This window comes from Tenrec ecaudatus, chromosome 6, assembly GCF_050624435.1.
Source record: "Tenrec ecaudatus isolate mTenEca1 chromosome 6, mTenEca1.hap1, whole genome shotgun sequence".
NCBI classification, from domain to species: domain Eukaryota; kingdom Metazoa; phylum Chordata; class Mammalia; order Afrosoricida; family Tenrecidae; genus Tenrec; species Tenrec ecaudatus.
Window position 1 is genome coordinate 173,296,972 of NC_134535.1, and position 14,976 is coordinate 173,311,947.

General features: G+C 44.4%; 1 protein-coding gene across 1 annotated transcript in view; it reads left to right on the forward strand.

The window, feature by feature from the left end:
• Positions 1–14,976, forward strand: part of MYO3A (myosin IIIA) — a 258,190-nt gene that overhangs the window by 204,065 nt on the left and 39,149 nt on the right. The window contains exons 26-29 of the mRNA XM_075553416.1: positions 2,443–2,605; positions 6,721–6,844; positions 9,789–10,698; positions 12,692–12,833. Of these exons, the coding sequence (XP_075409531.1) occupies positions 2,443–2,605; positions 6,721–6,844; positions 9,789–10,698; positions 12,692–12,833 (1,339 nt within the window). The remainder of the gene's footprint in view (positions 1–2,442; positions 2,606–6,720; positions 6,845–9,788; positions 10,699–12,691; positions 12,834–14,976) is intronic.

Here is a 14,976-nt window from a genome sequence, read left to right on the forward strand (position 1 = left end):
GTGTAGAAACGAAGATGACCTTTTTAAGCAGATTGAATTTTAAATGAATTGTCAACAGCAGAATGGACTAAATATATTTGCATCAGGAGGCCTGTAGAAATTAAAACTGGATTCAATCAAAACCTGTAACGCTGAGCCATTTGCCCTTGGTGCCAAGCTTTTAAGCAATGGAATGCTAGGCGAATTCTGCCTTCAGGAGTCACCAGGTCCCATGACTCAGCTATTAAATTTGAGTTCGAGTGGCTTTCTTAGTGAGTTTAATACATTCTTTATGAAGTGACCATTACTAATAAATCGAGCCTTTAAAGAAAGCACAGGGAGGGGTGTTCCCTATTGCTTTCTAGGGGGTTGAAAATTCTGTCATGAGCACAGTTCCCAGCCTTCCTTCAGGCCCCTGTCTTACTCTGACTCATTTTGATCTTAGAATTATCCAAAGGCAGCCCTCCTTGCCCAGGATCATCATGGGACCGAGTGAGAAAGTCGGTTTGATTCCGGCCTCTTCTCTGCCTTAGTCTCTCCCCAGTGACCACACAGTGAGCCCCCTTAGCCTCAGGGGCTCAGTGAACACCTGCCTTATTTACCAGAGAATACGACTTAGAGTAAACCCCAAACCAACTGCCATCCAGTCTATTCCAGGCCACAGCCACTTCTTACAGGGTTTCCGAGGCTGTAAATCTTTCGGGATCAGATAGCCTCATCTTTTTCCTGTGAGGTACCTAGTGGGTTTGAACCACTGGCACCGCAGTTGTGAATCTTGCAAGCCATCACTGCCAGGCCTCCTAAGGTCATATATGATAGATCTCAATGAATGTTTGATGGGTGACGTAATGTAACTATCATTATTATCTATACTTAAAAGATAGTATTGTCTTCAAGAAAATAATAGTTATAAAAACTAGTTTTTCCTAGTGTCTGTGAGGTCGGGTAGCACAGAGAGTTCTGATTCAAAGCCGCAGGTCAGCTATGCAAACGACAAGCTGTGCCAAGAGAGGCAGATAAGGCTCTCTGTTTCCAGAAAGATGAAAACCCTTGGAGCCCACAGGACAAGTTCTACTCTGTGGCAAACAGAAGATTTCTCCCAAGTTGTCTCCCCCAAATATATGCCAAACCTAGCTGCTTGCTGCACCTGCCAAAGGACTACCCGGGAGGAGCGGAAGTAGGTCAGAGGTGATTCTCCCTAAGGGTTATCAGCCATGTAGAGCAATCAGACTGTGTGGTCTGTCCTGCCCTAGGTGGGGCCCACTCCCTTCTGATAAGGATAGTAGTAGATTGCAGGAGAGCCCAGGGACGTCAAGCCCACTCCAGGGTGACCAAGGTTAGGTCGCCATCATGAATCTGGGGGCCACCCTTCTTGTCACATGCATACTCCCAGTTCCTCCCCTTCCTATCATGTGTACATCCCTAGTTCATCCCCTTCCCTTTACACTTATGTCCATTGTATAGCCCCCTCCTATTGCTTGTATTGCCTATTGTACAGCCCCTTGTTGTGACGTATGTCTTTACCTATAATTAGGAGGCATACACACCCCTAAAGATATATAAGCCTTGGTTAGCAATAAATCTCTCTCTCCTGCCCTATAACACCAAGAGGAGCTGAGGTGAGCATGCTACCATGAAATGTGCCTGACTTCTTTATTTTACTCTCTCCTATTATTCCTTATGACTTCATTATAATCTTTATATATCTTAACCATATATATTCTTTATATATCTTATATATAATCTTTATATATCTTATATAATCTTTATATATCTTAACCATACAATTATATATATATTACATATATATAATCTTTATATATCTTAATCATACAATTGCGCTTGCTGAACCCGTGTGGGGTACTAGCTACGCCCACACTACTCTGCCCTATAAAGTCACCGAAGTTAGAATCCACCTAATTTCAGTGAGTTTGATTTGGTTTGAATGATTTTTGTTTTTGTTTTTAACCCACTGCCATAGGTGGTGCGGTCAGGTTAAGATCTGCACTGCTGGCCTCAGAGTTGGCCGTTCAAACCCATCAGTCACTAAATGGGCAAAAGATGAGACTATCTTCTCCTAGAGAGTCAGAACACCAGTGAGGCTCTGTGTCTCTGAGTCAGGATCAACTTGATGGCTTTATGGCTGTGGTTTTGGTTTGGTTTACGATGATAAAACTTGGATGAAATAACTCGACATCCATTACCTTTGTTGACCCAGCCATCAAAACCTAAAGTTGCCTATTAACCAGTAAGACTAACATCTGCATACCTGCTCAGGGAGAGGTCTTCCTCAAGCATAAAAACCTATAATGGCAGAGCACTGTCCAAGCGCAAGGAGCACAAGCTGGTGACGGCCCCAATCTACGAAGAGTCTGACTGTCGTCCTTTCGCCAAAGCACAGCTCGTGACTGTTTCTTACCTGGGTGCTGTCATTTCATTCTATTTTATTTTCATTCGTTGAAGGTGTTCCTTAAATATTATCATGTGGAGCAGTTGAATTTAATGAGAAAGGAAACCATTGACAAGCTTATTTTGACTCAAGCCTGTATCAGAGGATTCTTGGGCTCAAGAAGGTACCACAAAATACAAGCGAAAAGAAAAACAAGCGCTCTCATAATACAATCAGGTACTCACCTACATCTCACCGTCGAACAAAGCTTCATGTTCTGTGTGGCGTGGCACTTGCTGTCATGCCAGTCCCATGCGTGCAGAGTAGAACTGCTCCAGAGAGTTCTTATGGCAGTGATCTCTCAAAAACAGTGTCAGATCTGTTTTCCAAGGCACCTCTGGGGGCGCGGGGGGAAGGTGGAACTATCAAGTTCCCAGCTAGCAGTTCAGCACTTACCTTGTAGAGCCACGCAGGGACTCCTTCGGTATTATGATGAGATATGGGCATGAGATCAAATCTTTAACTGCTTCTTAGGTACAAATCTGCCATTATGACAGAGTTTGTGGTCTTTCTTTCCAGACTCTGTGGCCATGATGCTGTTCTCTAAGCAAAATCTAATCAGATGGTTTTAATGATTGACACTTTTAATACTTGGAGAACTGTTTTATTTTAAACAAAGTTATTTAATCATAAAATATTCCAGCTAGTGTAAATGTAACACAATGTTTGCTTGTGGAAGAGAGACGTGTGACTGGCGTAAATACAGTACCTCAAGAATCATCTCTATCACTCCTTGGACAATAAGAGAGTTTTGGTTTTGTGGGATTTTTTTTCTATTTTATTCAAAAGGTTACCCTTGCCATGGTTTTTGTTTTGGTTTGTTTGACACTTTAATTAAATCCCTTGTTGTTAAAGGGCATCTATTTTTTCTGTTGACTGAGGGGAGATCATATTTATAATCACGCTTCACTTTAAATTTTTATGACAAATTATTTTAATGGCCTTTGCGTTCCACTATCTATGTTCCTATCAGAAACTAAATTTAAAATCTAGAATGGCTTTTTATCATGTTTTCCAAAATCTTTTCATTGGGCATCCATGAGAACCAAAGTATCTTTTTTCTTTATAACCTGACACACATTAATATCACAGGCAGTGCATGCTGAGATTTCCTTCTTCCAATTCATCTCTTTTATGGATGGTAGGTTTGATCCACTAATGGTTCTAAAGAACTTATATGATGGACAGAAGAGCTGACTAAGAGAAAATTCACTCTCCAGTTCCTATTCTATCCACAAGTGATACGTTATCATCCTTTTTTGGGACTTTTCAGTCCTCAGCATCTCACTAACACCAAACATCAAAAAGAGAGCCCTGACAGGTGGCACCTAAGAGGTAACCCCATAGGTACAACTCAAAATACATGAATCCCTAAGAAGATTTTTCATAACTTACTTGGCAGTGACTCCTGACCTCTTATGCAGCCCTCTTAGTAGAGCATCCTACACATTGTCTGTAAAACGTCCATGCTCACTTGACTGCCAGTCTGTCCTACTCTGGTGGTTTCCAGGGTGCGGGAATGTGGGAAGCTATGTTACTGGTATTTCAAACACCAGCAGGGTAGTCAGGGTGAGCAGGTTTCCATGGAGCTTGTGGACTGAGAACAGAATATGAAAGCAGGATAGGTTGTCCACTTGAGCGATAGTCTCTGAAAAATCTCATGAGTAGTAGCGGGACCTTGGCAGGTACTGGAAATCTTGTGAAGAGGAATACACCATTGTCAGGTGTAGTGTCATGGACGAGCCCCTCAGGTTGGGACTCTCAAAACACTACTGAGGAAGAGCTGTCTTTGCAAGTAGAGTCAACCATCAGGATGGGGATGGAGGTAAGTTTCCAGGACCTTCATTTACTGAAAGATTACAGCTCAAAATGAGACGTAATCGGTGTAAACATCCATTAATTATCAGAGCATGGAATGTACATTTCATGGAGCTAAATGAAAGTTAGAAAAAATGAAATGGAACACATAAAGTTTAACACGGTGGGCATTTGTGTGCGGAAGTAGACTGGCATTGGCCATTTGGGATCAACCATATGGATTCCTCCGTTGAGGATGACAAATTCCAAAGGACTGGCAATGCGTTCACCGTCAAGAAGAATACTTCAAGATCTCTTTTCGTCTGTGAGAGCATATCTGGACATATCCCAGGACGTCCAGTGAGCAAAACTATGACTCAGATATGTGCACTCGCCACTAATGCTGGGGATGAAGACTCCTACCAGTGTCTTCAGCCTGAAATTGCTCAAGCATACAATCCAAATGCATTGATAATTATTGGTGATTGAAATGCAAAAGTTGGAAACCAAAGGGAAATAGTAGTTGGAAGATATGGTTTTGGTGGTAGAAATTAAGCTGGAGATTGCATGATAGAATGTTACAAGACCAATGACTTCTTCCTTGCAAATACCATTTTTCAGCAACATAAACAGTAATGAAACACATGTCCTTCGACAGAGAACACACAGGAAGCAAATTGACTACATCTGTAAGATGAAACCATGGAGAAGCGCAATATCTGCAGCCAAATGAGGCCAGGAGTTGACTGTGGAATGGACCACCAATTTCCAATATTTAAGTTCAAGTTGAAGTTGAAAAAAATTAAAACAAGTCCACAAGAGACAAAATATGACCTTGAGTGTGGTCCACAAGAATACATGTGACTCGTTGAATACTAATGACAGAAGACTTGAGTTGTGGGATGACAATCATGGACACCGTGCATGAAGACAGCAAAACATCATTTAAAAGTGAAAGAAAGAAAGAAAGAAAGAAAGAAAGAAAGAAAGAAAGAAAGAAAGAAAGAAAGAACGAAAGAAAAGATCAAAATGGATGTCAGAAGTGAGTCTGAAACTTGCTCATGGTTGGTGGAGCAAATAAAGAAATGATGCAATATGACAGCTAAATAGAACATTTCAAAGGGCAGCTTGATATGACAAAATCAAGGATTATAATAAAATTGCAAAGACCTAGAGTTAGAAAATCGTAAAAAGAAATTACTCTGCACGTATCAGGCTGACAGAACTGAAGGGGGAAAAAAATCAGGCCTCAAGTTTCAATACTAAAAGATTCTTTGAGCACAATATTGAACAATGTTGGGAGCATCAAACGAAGATGGAGTGCTGCCCAGAGCCCTTGTGCCACTGAAGCACTGGAGCGTTTACTGGTCGATGCCCCGAAATGTGTGAGTTACCTGGTATCACACTGGGGGAAAAAATCCATATTTGTGTCCATTCCAAAGGCAGGTGACCCCACAGAATGCAGTAATTATTGAGCAGTATCATAAATATCACAGGCAAGTTTTACTGAAAACATTCAATAAGGGTTGCATCAGTGCATCTACAGGGAGCTTCCAAAGACTCAGGATGGATTCGTAAGAGGATATGGCATGAGCAATATCATTGCTGATGTCAAATGGATCTTGACTGGCAGTAAAAAAAAATACTATTAAAATGTCTACTTGCGCTTTGCACAGGCATTAACTCTGGGATCATAACAAACTATGGATAGCATCGAGAAGACCTGGAATTGCAAGACACTTCCTTTTGCTCAGCAGAACCTGTACCTGAACAAGGAGGCAGTGGTTCCAACGGAACAAGGAAATACTGAGTGGATTAAAAACAAGAAAAGTGTGCATCAGGATTGTGCCCTTTCACCATTTTATTCTGCTGAGCAAATAATCCATGAAGCTGAGCAATATGTGGAAGAACGTGGCAGCGGGTTTGGGGAAAGGCTTGTTAGCAACCTGTGATCTGCCGGTGACACATGTAACAACAAGTCCAGCATCTTCAGGTTGCTACAGAATTTATTTGCTACACTGAATGTTATGCAAGGCATGATATTTACCCTGCATTAGCTTCCAAAAATTAAAAAGAATGTTTTAAATTCTGAACTATCTCTGACCTCAAATATCAGATTGAGCAAAAGGCCCCAAACATACATTTATGAAAGAGTTCTCTTCTATGAAGAGCTGAATATTTAAAAAGCAAATGAAAATATCTACTCACAAATGAAAACCTGTTCTTGGTCATCAATTTGCTCTATTACTTTAGTTTCATCTTAGTATTTTTTTTAGTACAAAAAGTTCTTTGGCTCTTGCTGTAGCTTATCATCTGGAAGAGTCACGTATAATTTCCATATTTTAAGCCTTTTCTGCATGTGATTTTATTTTCATTTTCCTCTTTGATATTGAGTGGTGGTCACTTATATAAAAATAAAACTTGTCTCTATTCATGTAAGCAATGTGTTTTTATTTCCTTATCAACACGCCTCCTCTGTGCCTACTGCGTTTCAGCTGCAAGAGGACATCTAGCCCGGAAGCAAGAAAAAGAACTTGGTAACACAAAAAGCACAGCAGTGACCGCCCCTCCGATTCGTGATCAAGAATTTGACGACAAGAACAACGTTGAAAATAAAAGGTATAGCCGGGTGTATTCTCCCACTCCTCTGATGTTTCCATTTCTTAAATGGGCATCACGGGCTAATGTCCACAGCTCAGCTCGTCTCTGACAACTGGTGCAGCAAGTGTCCCTGAGCGCCAGTGGCCACTTTTGTGTTCTTACTCCTGTCTGGGGGGTTGCAGGGACTTCACATTGTCCTTCTGGAAGTTTTACCCTCTTTCTCTGGTGGTGGTTATCCGCGTAGCTGTGATGGAAACAGCAGCAGGGGCTGCCTTCGAAGAACTCGAGTGGTTCACAGCGGAGGGGGCTTCGGGTCTGAATCAAGTCTCCAGCATGGTGTTCTTCCTCGCAAGTCACTCTGGAGCCACCCGCCGTGCCTTGGCATTCCTTGGCATTCCTTGGCATTCCTTGGCATTCGTGGACATCTCTCTCCCCTCCCCATGTGTGCCTCTGTGTTTGTTCTGTTCTTGTCATAACTCAGACGTGATTGCAGAGGGAACCCATTCCATTCTGTTATTACTTAACTAAGATAACAAAGAAAATCCTCTAGCCAAGCAGTATCACATCCGCAGGTATAGGTGCCTTTACTTCTGTACATAATTTTGGGAAACAATCCAATGCATAACGCTTAGCTTCTGTCAAATTGGTCTCTAGAGTTCTCCTAATACTGAGTGTCTGCTACTTCTTCCCCATGTCCACACATCTAAAACCTCCTCACACCTCAGTAATGTCCGTGACTCTCTCCTTCATTCGATGATGGTTATTAACAACTATGCCATTGCCCCTTAAGTCATACTTACTGCCTATATTTTACTCTCCTGCACCTCCACACCAGTGGCTGTGAGCAGACGCACCAGAATTCCTTCGTCCAGTGGGCTCTATGCTGGGCAATGGAGACATGGAAATCAATGAAACAAAATCCTTATCCTCAGCTAGCTCACAGATTCATGGAAAATAATGCCGACAAGTCATGATTCTAGTAAAATGGGTGAAACCTGTTATAGAAATATGTCAATGGTGCCATGACATGGAGAAGATATTGCGAACCCAAACCAAATCCACTGGCATCAAGTTGATTCTGACGCATAGCCACCCGCAGGCCTGAGTAGACCTGCCCCTTGGGGTTTCCAAGGCTGTAATCTTCATGGAAATAGATTGTTGTGTCTTGCTCTTGTGAATTTACCGCTAAGTTCGAACTTTTCGCCTTTCAGTTAGCAGCTGAGTGCTTGCTTAACCACTGCAGCAGTAGGGCGCCTTGGTAGGTATGGGGATAGAGAAAATGTCTGCACTTTGCTTACGTGGTGAAACTTGCATTGGTAGAAAGATGACTGGGGGTGCCAGGAAGTATAAAGGTCATTCCAGTTCAAGGTCAGACCCTGTCTCTTACATCAGAAGTAGACACCACAAAAGGGAAGAGATGAGATCAAACACATGCACACACACACACACAGTCTCTCTCTCTCTCTCTCTCTCTCTCTCTCTCTCTCTCTCTCTCTCTCTCTCTCTCTCTCTCTCTCCCTCCCAGCATCCACTCCCTGCTGTTCCGTTATCCAAAATTGGCCCCATAGCTGATCTAAGCTCTCTGGGTTTCTTTGCCATCTTTTCCTCTCACCTTCACCCATCCTGCATGACAATCCAGGTCAATCAATAAACACAGCACAATTGATCTATGCTCTTTCCCTTGGTCTGCAAGGGACCGCGTGAGATATGTTGTTCCCTGGGCTGCAAAGCAGTCCAATAAACCTCACAAGGGCCAAGTGCTGACGTCAAGAGCAGGCAAGTAGATGTCACCTGTCACTCCTATCTGCAGAGGTCTAAGGGAAATGCAAACTCTGGTTGCTAATGGAGAGACACTTAGTTCACCACGCCTAGCCATTACTACTTGTACATTTTATATGGCTACTTACCGATATTAGCATTTTTAAAAAGAATACATGTAGTAAAGAAGTCGGATGCTACCCCCTTTCTCCTGTCAAGTTAGCAGATACTTGCTAAGTCTTTATTATCTACGGGATTCCTCTCAGCAAACCATGTGTAAAGAAGAAGCCATCTCGACTTGGGTCTCGGATGGGACCTTGATGTTGAGGGGACTGTCGTGGAACGTAGACCAGGGTGTCAGACATTAAAAAAGGACGAGTAGAGCGTTGAGGGAAGCTCACAGGCAGGAGAGAGAAAGGCTGGAGAAGGAGGAGGCGGAGGGGCCTGACGGAGCCTTTCTTTGCAAACATTGCAACACTTCCCCATAGCTTTCCTGGCCCCAAATCAAATGTATCCGGCAAACCGTTTCCCAAGTTTCAGTGGGAGCATGAGAGGGGGTCAGGTTATGACTATTCGGTTCCCTGCTCTCACACTCTTCATGGCCGGGTGCTCCTGTAAGGGCTTGCCCCTGGCCGGAGGATGGAGTTCAGTAAAGTGAACATCTTATCTTCACGTTAGGAAGATTTATGGTGGGAAGATATTGATGAGGTACCAACTGTGAAACTTGGGGGGACAATATTGCAGGGTCATAAACTAGCAATGACACTGTTTTCCCTTAAACTTGCTAAGCCATAGCCTGTGTTCAGTAGACTGGGTGTTATGAAAGAACAGACTGGCCGCCTACTGAACAGACCCTGTGGGCTGACTCAGGTCTTGATGCACCGCACCACACCCCTTCACCTCAGTTATTTTGAAGGGGTTCCTTCTCTGGGATTTTCATCCCTCGTTCCAATGGGACTGTGGTTATTCAAATGCTCGGCTGGTGCCCACCTTTACCTGGAACTGACGGCCTCATGATTGGAGTAGCCAGCTCAGGCGTTGCTCCAGAGGACATTTTGGAAAGTGTTTGCGGAGGTGACTTGCTAAGTTCTAGTTTTGAGTCTTTCCGGTTTCTTTGAACATGACGTAGCACATAACTATGGCCAAGAATTTAAAAGCTTCAGTTTGGGGTCTCGTGGACTCAGATGCTGTGTGTTTTACACAGGGAATCCTGTTTGAAGAAGCAAACAGCGAATGCCATCTCTTTGAAAGCAGCCCAGGCCCCGGCTCCCAGCAATGGGGGCGATACCGCTGTGGGGGAGCCATCCACTTCCAAAGCTGCGAATGAAGCCATTCACGCGGTAGAGAGTGGCGACCAGGGACATCAAACACCGAACAAAATGAACAATGTATGGGAGGAAGAGGCTAGGCAAGATGTGTGCCTGGTCAGGGATTCTTGGGCAGAATGGAACCCCAAGCAGAAGGCTATCAGAGACCTGGATGGCAGCACTAACCCGAGGAAAATGGAGGAAGAGGATTCTGTGATCCAGAGTTGCGACCAGAGGCACACCGAGGAGAGAAATGTTGGCGACTCGAAAATGGCCTATCCAGAAAGGAAGGGCACTTCAGACAGAGCCAACTACTCGGGACTTTGGCTCGCTGCGAATGGGACTCAGCAGCCTTCATTCGAAAGCTCCTTGGAACCCAGCCTTAATGAACGGTCTATTTACCAAAATACAAATGGCAAAGAAAAAGAAAAGAAGGTCTCTGTGGTTACCCAGAATGCATCAGCTGTCAGCCAGGACAAAAGCCAGCAGAGGCATGGGACGGTCAGAGAAAGGCAACATGAGCAAGTGAATCCAGACCTGGTAGAAGAAGACAAAGCAGCAGTCTTCATCCAGAGCAAATACCGGGGCTATAAGAGAAGGCAAGAATTAAGAAAGGACGGGCTACCCTCTTCTTTTAAGCATCAAGAGATGGTGACAGCCACAAAGGAAGGCACGGGACATGCTCACAATGTGTGTTCCAGCCCCATAAAACATGAAGATGCCTTTCATTTTAATATGAGAGAGGAGCAAGATTCCAAAGCAACTGTGGACAAGGAAGCAAGTGATTTGGCAGTTTTTTCAAAACAGGTATGTTAATAACTGTCTATCCCACTAAAAATGTCTAGGAACGATTCAGTAACTGAATTAATGATAATTCATCCCTGATAAATATTGTTTCCATCTGCTTTTATAAGATTCTAAAAAAAACATTTTAATAAAGTGTGTCAAGGGTTGTTATATTGAAATAACCAGTTAATAAGTTAACTGGTGTAAACCAACCTCCTGGGCTATAATAAGGAGCTCAGGTTGTGCATGGGGTCTTACAAGTTGGGTAGTTAACCAAAAGTTCCACAATTCGAAACCACCCAGCTGCCCAAGGGAGAAAGATGAGGCTTTTTATTCCTATAAAGTGTGACAGTCTCAGAAACCCACAGGGACAGTTCTGCTCTGTCCTGGAGGGTCACTATGAATTGGAATTGACTCAAGGGCAGTGAGTTTTTGTCTTTGTTTTTGTTTGGAGACAGTGCTATCACCGTTCAAAATTCCATAGAGATATTATTTCATAAGGTAGTTAGGAATTGGTTTACTCAAATAAGCAGCTTCCTGAAATGCTGATATTTTGTAGCAAATGGTTACTTATCTGTGAGCAATTTCATTGTTGCTAAAAAAAAAAAAAGGAAGAAGAAAGAGAGTATGTGAGAGTTTTCTAAATCCTAATAGCTTATGCTTTCTTCTGGGCCAAAATTTTATTTGGGAAAACATAATTATATATCAAAAATAGATATGTGGCCATAATGAGGTGCTGAAAATGTATGTTTCTATGGTTTATCATAACAATGAAGAATCATAAAAGACAACTATTAATCATCCTTCTTGGAGAGTATTTCATGCCACATTTCAGAGATATTTCTATAAACAGGCATGATTCAACTCTCTTGCTCAAAGGAAAAATGGGTGCTAGGGCTTCTCTTGGGTACAGTTGGGATGCTCGTTAGTCTGAGTTAATATAGCAGTGTGGAAAGCCCGAGGAATGGAACTCTGTGATCCGGCTGCCAGGCCCTGCTCTCTCTTGATTAACAGTTGGACTCAAGAAAAGCACCTAATACACCAGCACTTCCGTTTTCTCCTGTGCAAAATGCTGGGTTTTAACTAAGTGGCTCTCATATGCACTTTATAAATTCATACGGACCGCATGGTCAGGCTAAGGTGATAAAACGATAGACGAGACATCATAATGACTTCGTCCCAGGAAGCATCCCTAAACTCGGTTTTTGGTCTCTCGCGTTGCCCGAACCCGTGAGAAGACTGCAATGCCTGCCCTTGGACATGTTCCTTGCTGTTTCAAACTGTGACCCAAGCAGGTCCCACTTCCAGGAGGCCACAGAATTCTCTCATTAATTAATTTACTGAACCCAACTTGTTCCTCCCTCCCTCCCCCCAGTTTATGAAAAGAGGTCGTTTAAAATTTATAGCATCCCTGAATTAAAGAGTATCTCTTCTTATTTGAACCTAAATTTCTTTACTCTGACACCAAATCAGACCGGCTGTGAGGCAATACCAAGTGACTGAGTCATGCATCGTGGATTCAGGCTGGAGGTCCCACACGCACTCTAACGGGGGGCCACGTTAGCAACACGGGTGCTCAGAAGAAATGGGCATGCCGGGAGGAGCCAGACAAGGAACACTCCTGAAGCCAGACTATTCAGACTGCCAGGGTGGAGGAGAGAGGGTGGAGAGGTAGTCAGAGGTAGCAGGGAGGGAGGTGCCTGACTAAAAGCACAGAGGCAATTGCGGCCCAAGGGTGAGCGCAGAGACCCGGGGAAGAAGCGGGTTGGGAAAGAAGACAGCAGGTAGCGTGCCATGCTTGGTGCTCTCACGAGTAAATGTGAGGTGCGCAAGAAACACAAGGGGGAAAGGGGCACTTTATTAGACCACCCACCCACCACGACTCCTGGAGAAAGAGAGTGTAGCATCCAAGCCCCTGGCCCATTGCTAGGCATTGACCACAGCCCAGTTGATCTCGCTACTGCTGGCTACATTCCTTTCCCCAATTTAACGTCGCTCATGACCTTCTTTTTAGATATCAAAGCTCTCTGAAGAATATTTCCTTCTTCAGAAAAAACTGAATGAGATGATTTTGTCCCGACAACTGAAGTTGCTCTATCTGGATGTCTCTCCCCGTGAGCCAGGTAAGAGGTGGGTCTCTTCTCATCAGTGCAGTCGTGTCCGAGCCCCCTCCGGAAGGGAGAGGAAATCCCGGTGTTTTTGTCTCTACTAGGCTCCTACCTTTGGCTCTTGTTCTGACTGTATTAGAGAGCAGGGCGTGGGTCATCTCTTCCCGGTTCTTATGAGCAGTTACATACCCCTCCAGGATGGTTTGCACACCTCCTGCCTCCTCTGACTTCATTCTTCTTACCCTTTTTTGGTCTTTGATTAATTTACTTTTTTTTTTTAACTAAACTGGGCATAGGAAACCAAAGGGGAATAGGAAGAAGTGCAGAAGAGAGGGTTTCAGGGTACACCTTTTACAAAGGGATGAACATTGTGTTTCTTTTATCAATGTCAAAAAATCTTGACAACAGAATGTGGGGAATTCAAATCTAAGTTCAGGGGTACCTACCCAGGTGTACAAAATAATCACCATGGTATTTTTTGTCTGTTTGTTTCATTTCATTTCATTTGACATCATCCTATGCCATACTCTGCCCCCATTCTTCTCCCCCACCTGGGAGAGGTGATTTCAGATGTCCCCAGGCCCCTCCCTCTCCAGAGTGGTGTGGAGAGCCGCAAATCCAGCTCAAACTTGCTGCCATCGAGCTGATGGCCCACAGAGACTTTATAGGACAAGATAGAACTGCCCTGTGGGTATCCGAGACGAACTGTTTATGAGGGTAGTAAGCCCCATCTTTCTCCCGTGGAGCAGCGGGTGTTTGCAAACTGCTGAGCTCTCAGAACATAGCCCAGTGGCCTTCAGATGACCGGAGTACCGGGCCGGCCTTTCCTGTGCAGGTGGCTACTGTCTGGCCTTTGTTTTTCCCTTCGAGCCCAGAGACTCTTCTGCTCCAGGGCTGTGCAGGAGCCACCTGGAAATGGGCAGGTCCAGCATAGCATCTCTTTTGCAAACACTATGGGGGGCAGTTGGTTCTGCAGCCTGAATACCTCCCGCAGGTGCTTCCCCTGTGCTCAGGAGTCTCCCTCCTCTGGGCCTGCTAACTTCTCCCTGGGAGAAGGATCTCTGAGGATTCCCCTAGCTTTCGCTCCCCCCTAGCTCCAGGACAACTGACATTCACTCCACCAGGAATGTTAAGCACGTGGCTATTGAGACAATTCCAACCCGTGAGAAGCGTGGCCCATAGGAGTTCCTAAGGCTGTGTCCGATGGCCTGGTCTTTCTCGCATGGGCTTCCGGGGCATTGGAACATGCAACCTTTCACTTCTCAGGTCAGCCTGTTAACTAGCTTCACTTCACGACCCACCCAGGTACTCCACAGGGAATGTAACCTTGGGAGGGGGTGAAAAACATGCTGCTGGCTTCACAAAGCTTCTGATTTCTGCCCTGCAAAAAAAAACAAAATTCCCGAGGCAAGAAAATACTAATAGGTTCAGCGGGTATTTAGCTTGATATGGGACAAAGAGAAAATATTTTAATGCATTAATAAATTATCCTGCCACATTTTTTCAAGTCAAGGATGGTGGTGAAGCTTTAGGGGGGAAAATAAAAAGAAGGGAGATAAAAGCCTTTCCAGGCTCTCCATCCGCTGCGTCTCCTTGGCGCTCCTCCTGAACTCACTCTGTAAGAAGAGGCCTTGGCAGGGTAGAGGCAGAGCCAGGAACAGGCCTGGTAGAGTCACTGTTGCCAGGAAATGGGACCAGTGTGCTCGTGGAGAGATCAGAGTAGGCCTGGAAAGGGAATCAGCCAGAGCAGGGAGGAAGACACCTCTCCAGGCTTCTCACCCTCTCTGGTTTGCATAAACGGACAGCTGCCCGGCTACTGTGGGGACACTGAGTAGGGAAGGGAAAGCCGAGGGAAGCCAGACTTCAGTCCATGTGCAAACAGCTGGCCCCAGTCCACACTGGGGAAGGAGGGGCCGATGGGAGGCAGCTTCAGAGGCAGTCATGGCTGCTAATGTCTCACCATGAGTTGACTTTCAAATATGAAGGGACCTTGAATTGGCCTGATCAGAAGACTTTTACAAGGAAGTCAAATTAGTTCATTTCATTTGTTAAGATGCTATGATTTTATTTTATTTTTGACTCTAAGGTGGTGTACTGGTTCCTCAGTGGGCTGAGATCCTAATGGTAGGCAGGTTGAAACCACCAGCATCTCTGAGGGGAAAAAAAACTGGGCTCTCGATTTCCATAAACA